The following is a 13,721-nucleotide window of genomic DNA, read 5'->3' as shown; positions in this document are numbered from 1 at the left end:
TGCAACAGGCCTGAGCATATAAAATGGGAGCGCTGTCAAACCTGGTTTCCACTGACGAGCCCATTTCCCGGCGCTCCTCTTCACATGGGGACAGGCATGACAAACCTTCCCCAGGAAGGCCCTCCTAGGAGGTCTGGGAAGCAGACTCCATAGCCCCCAGACATAATGAATCTCTCCTCATTTCATGCACTCATTCTCACATTCATTCATTCCAACATTGATTAAGTGCCTGTTTGGGGCCAGCCGGAACGTGGGGAGAGAAGGATGTCTGGCAAAGCTCTGCCTCTTTCACAGGCCATAGTCAGCGCAGGACACAAACGTTGAGCACATCCCCACAGAGCGAATGTTTTCCGAGGGCTGTCTGCAAGGGCCTTGGGGTCGGAACTGCTCTTTCCTTCTGTGGGGTGAAGGGCCTAACGGAAATACCCATGAAAACTACTTCTTTTTTAAAAAAAATTTTTTTTAAAAAATTTATTTATTTGAGAGCGACAGACACAGAGAGAAAGACAGATAGAGGGAGAGAGAGAGAATGGGCGCGCCAGGGCTTCCAGCCTCTGCAAACGAACTCCAGACGCGTGCGCCCCCTCGTGCATCTGGCTAACGTGGGACCTGGGGAGCCGAGCCTCGAACCGGGGTCCTTAGGCTTCACAGGCAAGCGCTTAACCGCTAAGCCATCTCTCCAACCCGAGAACTACTTCTGCCCCATCCTGATTGAATCAACTTTTGACCTCCAGCCCCCACTGCCCTTATGTGTATCTGACTGTTGTTCTAATTCTGTTGTGAAACTCTTTAATTCACAGGTCACATCCAGGAAGTGTGGCATGATTGGAGACAGGTCTGGCACGGACTCACTTACTTAGACTCATGGGTCTAAATTCATTTTCTGGCTGTTGTTTAAGCCTGAGGGAGTTAGAAGACCTTTCTGATCCTATTTCTTCATCTGTCAAATGGGGCGAGTGTTAGCACCTCACTGAGGTCTAGTGAGGGTGATGATAACTGGGAAGACTGAGCCCAGGGCCTAGGACAGTGGCAAAAGTCAACAAAAGGGCTGGAAAGATGGTTTCGTGGTTAAGGCGCTTGCCTGCAAAGCCTAAGAACACATGTTGAATCTCCAGGTCCCAAGTAGCCAGACGCAAAGTAACACAAGCATGCAATGTCAAACACACATACAAGGGAGCTTGTTCACAGTGGCTGAAAAGTTTCCTGGCATGCCCATTTCTGTCTCTCTCTCTCTCAAAATTAAAAAAAAAAAGAGTCAACAAAGGGGACCACGGACTACCAAACACCATGTCATGCTTATTATTTCACTCTATATCCAAGAGTTCTCTGTAGCCAAGGTGCTAACCGAGTGAGAAGAAAAGTGATCCCATCCCACGAGTGCAGAGCGGATCGGCGGAGTCGGAGTTCTAGCCCTGCAGAGCGCCTTAAAGAGCTCTGCCAGCATCACCCTCCACCTCCTTCGCAAAGTCAGATTCTGCTGCCAAAAGACTCAATTTATCCTGCACTTGTTTCCAAGAATTAGATGGTATTTGCTGTCTGTTGAAATATGCTGAAGGTAATTAGAGAGAACAGGTCAAAAAAGCACTCACCACTTTAAAAGCTTGGAGGGGCTTAATTAAAATGTTACAATCAGTAGCAGCACAGGGCACCTTAAGATGGGTTCTGAATGGAACTTTGGTTATTTTTTTCCCCTCTCTGCTGTCTGAGCAAGGTCAGGGGTTCTACAGACAGACAGACTTCCTTCTCTGTGAGCAACTAGCTCCTGGGATCTCACCAGCAGATGGAAAGCGCCTCACTGTGACCCAGATGAGCTGGCAAAATGGCAGGTGCTCAGACAACACCTGGATAGATGAACAGATGCCATCTTCCTATTTCTCTACTTGCCTTTTATCAGCCCTCTTCTGGGGACTTCTCTGAGAACATCCAGGCCTCCCATCCTTCCTTAGGACATCTCTGTACATCCTAACAGGAGACAGTATCCCAGAGGACCACAAGGAGACAGCACCTTGACACATCGCCAGTTCCAGCTTGGCTTCAAAGCAAGAAACTACCGGAGTGCGAGAGGCACACAAGTTCCTCCATCCCTAGCTTCTCTCCACATGTAAGTCCCAGCCGGAGCCGGGCTGCCTTCTAAGCCTGCTTCTCCCACTTCTGACCTCTTCACCTTTTTTTTTTTTTTTTTTTTAAAGATAAAGTCTTAGTATGTAGCTCAAACTGGCCTGGAACTTTTATATCTCCTGCCTTAGCCTCCCTAGGCATGTGCCACCATACCTGACATCCCGCCACCCATTCTAAGGGGAAAAAAATCCCTACCTGTAGTTGTAATATCTTCCAGAGCCCACGTTCTCTACAGAAGTAGTGACTACTGCTCATCTTGCTCCCCTCACCAGGATGTCTCTGTGAAAATGCTTGCTGAATCCTAAACTTACTTTGAACCCGCGGAAGTGGCCAGTATGTTGACAACAATATTTTCTCTTGACTCACCAGCCTCCTTCTGTGGCCCTGTTTTCTCTTCCATCCTTACCCAGCTTAGACCCCATGGTCCACCATGATGGCCACTTCCTTGTAAACCCTCCTAAGTCCCTCTCTTCTCTCCGGTCTGATCTGTTGCCTGGGAGACACCAGTCACTGATGAAACCCTCCACCTACATTTTCTATACCTGCCCCACACAGCTGAGCTTTATGGGGGGCACCACCACTGTCACACAAGGAGGAAGACTGTTAGCACTATAAATCCATTGCCCATCTCACAAACTTCCTGGATACCAAGTTCTATCAGCTACCTCTCCTGCTCAAAGTCCCTACCATGCCTTCCCCGCAGCCCCTGGGCCTCTTGCTCTTCCTTTCTCCTGGCTGAAGACCTCATCTGTCTTTTCGGAGGAAACAGAGCAATTTATGAGGCACGTCCTCTCCCCGACTCCCCAGATACGCACTCCTGTCTGCCGATGTGCTCATCTCTCTCCTGGTCCAACAGAGGGGTGGGGCGGGCCCTTCTTTGAAAGGCCTCTTCTCATGGGATCTGGACCACTGACCTCTCCCCAGCTATGTCTATGGCCACACACAGGGCCTCGCTGTCCCGGTAACCAGGTAGGTCCAACTTTTGGGACTTAAAATCGGCCATCCCTCCTCCCCATCACCTGTTCTCTGACCTCAATGTACCTGGCGTCCTACATCCTAGGCCACTCTAGTCCCTTGGCCCCTATCTTTCTTCCCATCTCTTGGTTCCCTCTTGACCCTCCTTCTTTAACTTCCCGGTGTGGACCACAAAACCACTCACCAGTATCACTGGCTCCCTGCACACCTCCCTATCTGGTGAAGAGCCTGTCTTTGGACAATCCTCCCATCTGGTTTCCCATTCCTAAGTCTTGGGGCCTAGTGGCCACCAGGAAAACAGTGGCTTCATCACGGATTTTCAAATGGAAGCTTCAGCCCAAGCTAGTGTCCTGCTTTCAGGGTATCTGGTTCTACATGGGCACTGGGGAATCGAACCTGGGCCAGCAGGCTTTGCATGTAAGTGTCTTTTGCCTCTAAGCCATCTCCCCAGCCCTCTTTGTCCTTCTTTGGTTACTGTGGTGGTTTGATTCAGGTATCCTTCCATAAACTTAGGTGTCCTGAATGCTAGGTTCCCAGCTGATGGAGATTTTGGAACTAACGCCTCCTACAGGCAGTGTAGTCTTGGCGGCGGGCTTATGATGTTAACGCCAGTTTCCCCATGCCAGTGTCTGGCACACTCTCCTGTTGCTGTTGTCCACCTTATGTTGGCCAGGGGGTGATGTGCATCCATCCTCCACTCATGCTATCATTTTTCCCCTGCCATGGTGAAGCTTCCTCTCAAGTCTGTAAGCCAAAATACCCACCCCCGCTTTTGTCCCCAAAAGCTGCTCCTGGTCAGGTGATTTCTGCCAGCAATGAGAACCTGACTGCAACAGTTACCTTGCCAATTCTCTGCAGAGACAACCTTAAGCCTAAACCCAGTCACTTACTTCCAGTGGTGACACACCCTTGGCCTCTTATGGAGGATGTGACTCTTCTCCTACTTCTCTGACCCTCTCAGTTTCCTCCTTCTCCACTTGCTCCTTCAGAGGAGTTGCATGAATCCAGTTAATGGGTGTATGTGAGCTCACTGCATGCTCAATGTGATCTCCCACGGCTGCGCGTGGGTGGGCAGGAGCTGTTCGTCATGGCTTCATTGCCCCCCTGGACTCTGAGGAGGCCCAGATGCAGTGTTCAAGCTGACGTGGCTGAAAGCTTTCGGAGCCAGAGTGGAGACTCAGCTCGACTGATTGGCTTTGTGCCCTTAGGCAAGTTAGTGACCACTTGAAGCGTCAACTCAACATGAAATATTGCTAGTGCCACTTTCCTCACAAAGAAATGATGAAAAGTGCCTGGTGTGATGTTTTAGACAAGTATAAATAGCTTAATAAACAGTAGCTTCATCATTAGCACATGTAGGTAAGGGACTCAGAGATATTCTTAGGGCTGGGACAATGGGGCATGTATTTAGTAAGTCAGTGGGCTATTTCCACTAAAGAGAGGAGAGAGAAGAGAGGGGAAGAGAGGAGACAGGAGAGAAGAGAGGGGGAAATACAACTTGGACAGCAGTACTTTTAAGGGGTAGACTCGGGACTCTGATGTGGGAGAGAAAGGCCTCTGTCGTGTTTTAATCCAGCCTGGTTTGTGTTGTGGGTCCCAAGCCCCACTCTCATTTTTTTTTACAGATGGCCATTCCAAGTACTTTACCACATAACAGAAACCTTGTTAATAGCAAGGATGAAACTCGAACTTTGGTCTGAGTATCAAGCATGATGTTCTATATTCTCAACACACACACATACACACACCTTAGCAAAAAATGAAGAATATATGGTTGTGTGTTCACTGTGGGCCTTTTGAGCCAGCACCTGTTTGTATCTTATCTGGGGTCGGTACTCAGTCCCATCCTCCATCAACATCAACCTGCAGCTATAAGAAACCAGGGATGCTGGTGGTTAATTTGGTCCTCTTCGTTACAGCCGTGGTTCACAAAAGTGAACCCAGAGGCCCAGGCCTAGCAGTGTAGAGGGGCTGCTGAGAGACGTGAGGGAGGGACAGACTCTGACTTCCCATCCCTGCTTTAATCAGAAAAGCTCCACTGCTGTCTGTTTTATCTATCAGGTTTCTACAAAGGCTTACTTGTGAACAGTGGATTCCATACAGAAGCCCTTGTACCGTGTTCTTTCTCCCACCTGGGACTGCACAGAATGAGCTGAGCGCTATTACACCAAGGCTCAGAAAGAATACTTGATGTCCAGCTGGTGGTGCTGTGTGAGGAGGTTGGAGGACCTTTTGGACGTGGGGCCTGGCTGGAGGACACAGGGCCATAGCGGTGGGGCTAGATGGCTACAGGCCACCCCTACTCTGGCTCTCTGTTTCTTGATCTGCTGGTGTATGCGGAACGAGCTGCACGACCAGATCCCACTGTGGTGCCTTCTGTGTCATGAAAGATGGTGTCTCCTGAACCATGAACCAGAATGAAGTTTGTAGAAATTTTCTAGAAAGATCACTGCAATGTCAGTATGAGTGAAAAATGAGGTGTTATTTATCTGGGGGCCAAAGAGTGTGAGATAGCTCTTTAAAAATGCTTTGATCTCCAGCTGAGATTTTATTTTTGTTTTATAGTTTTCATAGCCGAGGAAAGGTGTAAGTGAACACACAAGACATGGTAATTTCTATATCAATCATTGCTGTAGTCAGGCCACCCTAACAATGAGAACCTCTCCTCTTTTGAGTAGCTTCTGTTGGATATCTGGTGACATCAATGCAAAAGCTATGAATACAGCCAATGTGCCACCTGGTTCTCAATCTCCTTTGCATGACCAAGACGTTCTAGGAAGACAGGCGTGGTGGCACACACTTGTGATCCTACCACTCAAGAGGTGGAGGTAGGAGGATCAGAAGCTCAAAGCCATCCTCAGCTACATGGTGAGATCAGACTGGCCTACATGAAACCCTAGCTCAAAAAAAAAAAAAAAAATGGTTGGAGTCAAATCAGAAGCTTATTTCCTTCAGGTGCAAGGGAAAGACTATACATCTAATTTCACTAATTTCAAATTCATCCAGCTCAGTGACCGATTCATTCAGGTGGTCCTCAAGCATTTATGGAGAACCCATTATTTGCCAGTCCCTGTGTTTCAGCAGAATTAATTGTGTGGAAAACTGAATAATTAAAACCACATCATATTTTAAATGCTTTAGTGGGGAAACAATACCGTTGTGAATGGGGCCAGGGCTTTTTAGAAGGCAATCTTTTGGTAACTTGCTTCTCAGTGGAGCATCTTATAATTGAAGGACTTTTGTCACTTTTAGTGAAAGAAGTGGGGTTCATCTTAAGTTGTCCTTAAGAAAAAAAAAAATCACAAGTAGAGTGGAAATTCCAATTAAGTAAAAACAAAAGACTCTAAAAGAAAAACCTTAAAGACTGCCAAAATACAGAGAGTGCTGTATCTAATATGGAGCTCAGCCCTTGGCCTTCAGGGACGCTCAGGAAAGACCATCCAGATGTAGCCTGGAGCCTTGGCCTGCCCATTGTCTGCCTCTCCATGACCAGTGGAACGGAGCAGTAACAGATGGAGCGAGGCAGAAGGGTCATACTGTGCTGGAAACCACTTCTGTCACATGATTTGTTTACAATTCCCAGTCACAAAGCAGGCCATGGTTTTGTTTTCTCCTTTCCCAAATAAAGGCCCTGTGGCTAAAACTGATGGGGAAGAAGGCCACACAGGGCCAGTCATCCAGGAGATGGGTGATTTACAGCAGTCTACGCATCTCTCAAACTGTGGGACTGCAATATAATTGGGTGAGACAGTAGCATTTAAAAGAACCTAGCCTCTATGGGATGAAACCTGCGGTGTGGACTCACTGTGTGGCGGGTTAAGCTAATTGATTGGGTGTGCCCATGTGTTTTGCAGACACCCTGGGTGGGTAAATGAGCACTCTCGTGTCCAGCGCTCACCGTGATACCAAGGAGTTCTAGTGTCTCTGCAATTTAGTAGGGACAAGAAAGAAAAGGATTTGGAGAGGAAAAGACATGGGCTCAGGGCTAGCAGGATGGCTTAATGGTTAAGGCACTTGCCTGCAAAGCCAGAGGACCCAGGTTCAATTCCCCAGGACCCACATAAGCCAGATGCACAAGGTGGTGCATGTATCTGGAGTTCATTTGCAGTGGCTAGAAGGCCTGGTGCACCCATTCTCTTTCTCTCTCTCTGCCCTCCTCCCTCCCATATGTGTGCCTGTCTCTCTGTCTCTCAAATGAGTAAAAAAGAAATAAGGAAAAGAAGGAAGGAAGGAAAGAAGGAAGGAAGGAAGGAAGGAAGGAAGGAAGGAAGGAAGGAAGGAAGGAAGGAAAGGGGCTCAAGAACACTCCGCTAAAAATGTGGTGATGGTTGGACTTGATCTGTGATTTCCCCTCACCATCCTCTTTCATAGTGGCAGAGGACACCGGTGTGAAACCAGAACAATGCTCAGAAATTAAACACATGCTGAGAACTCAGTCTAGTGGGTCAGATTCTCTCAAGACAGCTGGAATGGGGCATAGCACACATTGAGCATGTTGTTGAACTAGGAACATGAAATTCCTCCTGAAATGCCAGCCCTCCTCCACACTAGACACCTTCCTCAAAACAACTTTCCTATATGGCAAAAAGTCTTGGTGAAAGATCAGATCCTACCACTGCCTAAGGGTATTGCTGTTCTGGCCTGTAATCCCAGCACTTGGGAAGCAGAGGTAGGAGGATAGCTCTAAGTTTGAGGCCACTCTCAGACTATATAGTGAATTCCAGATCAGCCTGGGCTAGAGCAAGAGCTTACCTCAGGAAAAGAAAATATTGCTATTTAGGCTCCTGGAAAGGAAATTTGAAATGACAGATTGACCAATGGTCCCTTGGTCTTCAGACTCCATGCTTCTCTCTGCAGCTGGCGTCCTGACTCTTCGCAATTAGAGTGGTGAGCTCCTCCGTCATTTATTAAACCCTACTGTACATCAAACCCTGTCTGAAACAGGGATCAAAATAGAAGTGCTTGCCCTATAGAGCTCATACTTTAGGATGAGAATACTTGTGTTCCTTCTAGGACTTTCCAAGTTATAAAGTGTTTACACATCCTTGACTCTGATCATCACACTAAACTCTAGAGCAGCAAGATTAGGCAGTACAACTAACTACATTTGTAGCTAAGAGAAGGCCCACAGAAAATAGGAGGTTTGCCTATGTGCTCATTCTACTAGGAACTTTTTAATTAAAATAAATAGTAGCTATGTAAACTCCTTGGAGTAATATAGCTAAAATGAGTGGGAATACAAGCACTTCATAAACTGGATCATGGCCACTTAAAAAGTTGGGCAGGTATGAATATTTGAAAGACATTTCCACAACCCGCTTCCAGGGGTCTTAGCACATTTACAATGGGAGTGTGTTCAGCGCTAACTTTGAACATGACTACATACAATGACTATGTTTTCTTTTTAAAAAAAAATTATTTATTTACTTATTTATTTAATGAAGAGACAGAGAGAAGGAGAAAGAAGATAGAATGGGTGTGCCAGGGCCTCCAACCACTGCAAACAAGCTCCAGGTACATGCACCACCCTGCGCATCTGGCTTATGTGGGTCCTGGGGCAATTGAACCTGGGTCCTTAGGCTTCTCAGGCAAGCGCCTTAACCGCTAAGCCATCTCCCCAGCCTGAATGACTGTGTTTTCTATTACTCTAGACATAACATCTTGAGGCATGTGGCCTGAGAGAGGCAAAGAGCCTCTTTTTGTCAGAAGGATCCAGAATTCCACTGTTTATAGTAGGCAATGCACTTTCTCTCCCAGAGGGCTTTTCAAGGCAGTCTGCCAAAAGGGCCTTCTTTTGCTTTAGGGAATAAGCTGCTCAAGGACTTCTCTAGAAGAATGTATTCCTAGGAAGGGGTACGTCCAGTCCAGTGTTTGAACATGACCTGAGGGAGGGGAGCAGGGCAGCCTGCCTCTGGTTTATGTGAGAGGTGTGAATGGAGGGGGCAAGACCCTTGAGAACAAGATACCCAGGCATGGTACTAAGAGATACCCACTGAGCAGCCTTTTCATACCATGCTCCGTGCCACTTCTGTATGGCTAAAAGAATTTGCTTCCAGAAGCAACCGGTCTACTTATTGCATTTTAGGCAAAGAAACAAGGGCACTGGGACAGAGTGCTCTGGATGCGTCAGTGTTATAATAGAGGGAGCCAAGATGACAGTACAGAGGGTGACTCCCTTTCCTATCTCTGTGGTTGTGATGGCTTTGTGTAACGTGCCAGCGACCTGTTTTGTGTTTGCCGCCCCCATCAGACTGTGAAGTACCCGTTCATCTCCCTACCACTGCACATCCTGACCCTAGCGCAGGCCCTGGTACAGACAAGGTACCAGGCACACAGGAGAATTAGTCAGTGATGCAGGACCTGAGGTCCAGGGAGCAGCAGGGCGCAAGGGGAGCCAGCCTGAGTGAGAGCCCGGGCTTCCTCCATGCTAGCCCAAGTGTCTGGGCAGCCCCCCTTCCCCAGGCACCCTCACCTCGGCAGACTGGCCTGTGGTCGCTCCAGGCTGCAAACATGTCGCTCACTTTCATGCAGGTGATCCGCTTGGACCCTTGCAGGTCATAGCCCTCGTTGCAGGTGAACTGGACGCTGGACCCTAACCTGGGTGGGAGACAAGGTGTGTCATGAGCTTAGTCCCTTGGCCTGCTAAGCCCTGCCCAGAGTCCATCCTGTTTCCTGACTCGAGTCCCCTGGGCAACGTTCTTTCTCTTTTTGGCCTTTTGTCAGGGCTCCACCGTTTACCACTTAAAATGTGTTGGCAGGAACATCTGCTCTTCATCTTTGTTGTTTTGGACCATTTGATGGGTTTAGGATTGAGTTAAAAGGAGATTTTTGTGGGTGAATTGTGATTCTCTGAGATAAGTATCAATTAGGGCAGCCAAGAGTGGGTGGATGGTACCCATAAACTATGATGAAAATAAAGGATTGTGGGAGGAGGTTTTAGTAGTTCAAAACTTTGCAAAATGTACCAGCTCAGAGGCCCTGGGGACTGCCAGAGGACTGCACGCCTGTGTCATCGGATAGCATGTCACTACTGCGAGTGGCAGCCCTTTGAACCCCGAAACCTGGCTACATAGGTTGACAGTGGTGGTATTTGTTGGCAGTTTTCAGTGACATCCCCATCCCCGTAAAAGCATGGCCGTTCTTCCAAGGACTAGATCAGTAGAGCACGTCTACAGCTACGGCTTGTTCCAAGCAAGGCCCGCTTCCCACATGTGTTCCATTTTCTCTGCCCTACCTCCAGCCCTTGCCCTCCCACGACCCAGGCCACCCCACCCTCTTTTGCAATCAGAAAGTTCCTCAGTAGGTCTTACCTGAAGTCCGAGCCTAGTCTTTTGCCCTTTTCAGGTATGCCAGGGTCTGGACACATATTATGTCCTTGGGACACACCAACCTGAGTTACTACAAGGCAAAAAAACAGCACACACATAGATGGACAGTCTCAGGAAGGTACCAGGCAGGGCAGTGTCTCAGGGAGGGCGGTGGAAGCAGAGACAGAATGAGCCCTTGCCCCCCCGTGTTAGTGCGGGGTGGCTTGGCTCTCCGGGATGGGACTCTACTAGAGTTGCAAGGTGGGGAGCTGCTTTTGACAAATTCCTTTGCAAGAAAACTCCACGTGGAATTCATTGAGAGCACGAGGGCTCTGAGACAGTTCCCACCCACCCCCAACAACCACCCTGTCCCCTTGTCCCACACCAGTGGCCAGACAGGGACCACCCATAGCCTCTGGTGACCTCCCCACCCTGCGCTTCAGATCCAGGGGTGGAGAGGAGACTCTAGATGAGGTGATCCCTCCCCAGACCTCAGCCCCAGATGGAGATGACTCAAAGAAAGTTAAATAAAAGGTGGATGCATGATCAGAAACGATAAAGAATGTGAGAAAGAGAGAAAGAGAAAGAGAGAGAGCGATCTGTATTTTGAAGTTCAAAGCAACTTTAGCTCATATATGGACGTTGCTTATGAAAAGTCTTTCCCCCCCAGACACTTGTCAAACCACAGCAAGTAGTCACCGGAGCACCCTCCCCACACACACTTCCCCTGCCCAATGCCATCATCCAAGGTCACCAACCAAAGATGTCACCTGGGCTGCTTCTGACAGGTGGCACGATGCTCTGACACCTGCCAGACATCTGTTCACAAGAACCATACACACGGCTGTCTGGGCCCACACAGAATGTGATCTGGGGCGGCGAATACACTCATGGTGCAGAGGGTGGGCCACTCTCGGGGTCCCTGCCTGGTCATTTTCCTTGATGTTCACATTAATGAGACTGGGGTCACCTCACAGTGCTGGATTCCTGGCTTGGAGGATGACCAGGAGCTGGGCAGGCAGACAGTTTAGCTTGAGAAATCCTCTTCCATGACACACCAATCCCATGATCCCAACAGTAGCCTCTGAATGAGGGGCTCTGGGGCATCTACAGCAATATCCTTGCGCTCACTCATGCCCTCTCCCACCCCTTCAGCTCAGTCTCGTATCACGTGAGTGATACACTCTACCGCTCACTCGTTCCCTCACATGGGCGTGCCACAAGCACTCACCGAGCAGCTACTTTGCACAAGGGGAGATGCCAAGGGTACTTAGATAAACCACTGTCCTCAAAGGAGCTCCCAGTTGAGCGAAGCCGTGACCCATGGAAAGGAACTTCACAACCAGAATGGGGAGGCAATGAAAGAGGCAGGTCAGGGCTGCTCAGAGGACAGCGCAGTCTGGGGGTGCTGGGAGAAGTCCGTGGAAGGCGCCACGTCACACAGACTCTCTGAACAGGTATGGTTTGGACACATGGGGAAGTGACAGAGGCAGAAGACAGGCATGGAGAGCGAGGTGGAGACACAGAACCAGAACCAAAACCAGGGCTTGCTGGGTGCAGCCAGAGTGAGGGGGAGTTGAAGAGTGGCAAGGAAAGAGGGAAGGGAAGCATCAGAGATCTGACTTTTGAGAGGCGCCAGTCTCATCCCAAGCCCCCTGTGCCATCACTGAAGACTCCAAGCAGGAGCAAGGCCCGGGGATCCTGATTACTCAGTTAGTGGTGGGCGGTTAAGGATGGTTAAGGAAGGTCTGTGATTGGTCAGGTCAAGGTCAAGAGCCCTGCAGAGACAAGAGACAGCAGGAGTGGCTGTGGAAAGAGGATCGCCATGGAGTGTGGAAGACTAAGGCAGGAGGAGGGAAGCAGGGAGCCGTGAGACATGGTGGCTGGAAAAAGTAGGGAAGGTGGGGCCTTGCTGAGGCTGTGGCGCACTTCTGCAGGTACAGATGGGGCTTAGCCCCTGTTCAAACCTCCAGGTAGCCCAGGGAATGGCTGCCAAGGGACCTGAGGGTTGAGACAGGCTGCACACACCAGCTGCCTTCTTGGTTATATGGCAATGCTTGCAAGGCCTCTTGGGTGGCTCTGCTCTGCCAGGTTGAGGTAGGACATCCATCTGGACATTTGTCCCCATCCCCATTTCTTGACAAGCCTCTACCTCCAAAACATTTGTACCCTAAACTTCACAAAGCCATCATTCCACATCAACCTAGAAATCTTCAGGCTGGAACAGTGAGCCTGAGGTGACTTCCCAAAGCAGCACAAGCCCCTGCTTCCATGAATCCACAGAAGGAAGGAGATAACGGGGTCTTCCTGCAGACTGGGGCCTGGGAGGAAGGAAGTTATGGCCTAAGGAAGAGATAGTCCCAAGCTGTTTTTGATGCATCCCTGAGCCATCATTGCAGCCGATCCCTGACGGAATACCCCTGCCCTGTAGGTCCCGCCCATTTGTCCTGCCTATGACCACATCCCTCCGAAGGTCTCTGCTAAGGACCACCTCATGGGAACCCCCTCACCTAACATTGTGAATACTCAGTGGTTCTCGTTGCCATTCTTGCCCTCTCATTTAGTCCTGACGCCACCCGGGAAGCAGTGAGGATAGTAGACTGCTTGGATGAGAGTGGGACTGATGGAATTGAGGCAAAACTACCCACCAAACCAGCCCCTGACATGCGGAGCACAGCTCCTGCTCCTCTGAAGCCAGCCAGCACCTTGCAGGGGCTCAGATCCATCTGAGTTTCTGACCCAGAAAGGACGCAGCTTACACCTATCAGTGACCTCCTTCAGGACAGTTGGCAGCTGTCCTAAGAGCATCTTCAAGAAACTTGTATCCCAGAGAACCATTCACTGTATGAGTCACCTTCCCCTTCCTCCACAAGGCCACAGCTACACTCCCTGCCTAGACCAGCCACTGGTATCAGTAGCACTCATTTGCTGTCAGTTACTGGGAGACAAAAATGCAGGGCAATCCGTGCCTTGGCCACGAGGGACCTGGGGTGAGGAAGAAAAGCAGCAACATGCTTATAAAGCAACATGTCTGACCCAAAGCGAATAGAGACATGGCCAAGAGCGATGGTCAGGGGCCCTGGCTCTCATGGACTGACGGTGGAGGCAAATCTGCAGGGTCCACCCCTTCCTTGGAGTTGAGACCAGCCATCCACAAGGGTCTGAAGAGAATATCTGCAGGCATCTGCAGCCTGCCTCTGGGCAGCTTGAGTCATACCATCCCTTTCTGAGGGAATCTTGCAGTGGGGATTAATGTCTCGCTGGGTAACATACATGTTTTAAGGAATATTTGCATTATTTCCTTAGCATAGAGTTTCTGTA

The 13,721-nt window shown here is 49.3% G+C and overlaps 1 protein-coding gene across 4 annotated transcripts in view; it reads right to left on the bottom strand.

Annotated features, from left to right (window-relative positions):
* Positions 1–13,721, bottom strand: part of Csmd2 (CUB and Sushi multiple domains 2) — a 671,876-nt gene that overhangs the window by 312,847 nt on the left and 345,308 nt on the right. For all 4 annotated transcript variants that reach the window (XM_045150007.1, XM_045150008.1, XR_006637190.1 and 1 more), the window contains exons 8-9: positions 10,404–10,491; positions 9,566–9,690 (exon numbers count right to left, since the gene is read on the bottom strand). In XM_045150007.1, the coding sequence (XP_045005942.1) occupies positions 9,566–9,690; positions 10,404–10,491 (213 nt within the window). The remainder of the gene's footprint in view (positions 1–9,565; positions 9,691–10,403; positions 10,492–13,721) is intronic.

This window comes from Jaculus jaculus, chromosome 5 (assembly GCF_020740685.1).
Source record: "Jaculus jaculus isolate mJacJac1 chromosome 5, mJacJac1.mat.Y.cur, whole genome shotgun sequence".
NCBI classification, from domain to species: Eukaryota; Metazoa; Chordata; class Mammalia; order Rodentia; family Dipodidae; genus Jaculus; species Jaculus jaculus.
Note: the sequence above shows the minus strand (reverse complement) of the source record. Positions and strands in the feature narration are given on the sequence as shown.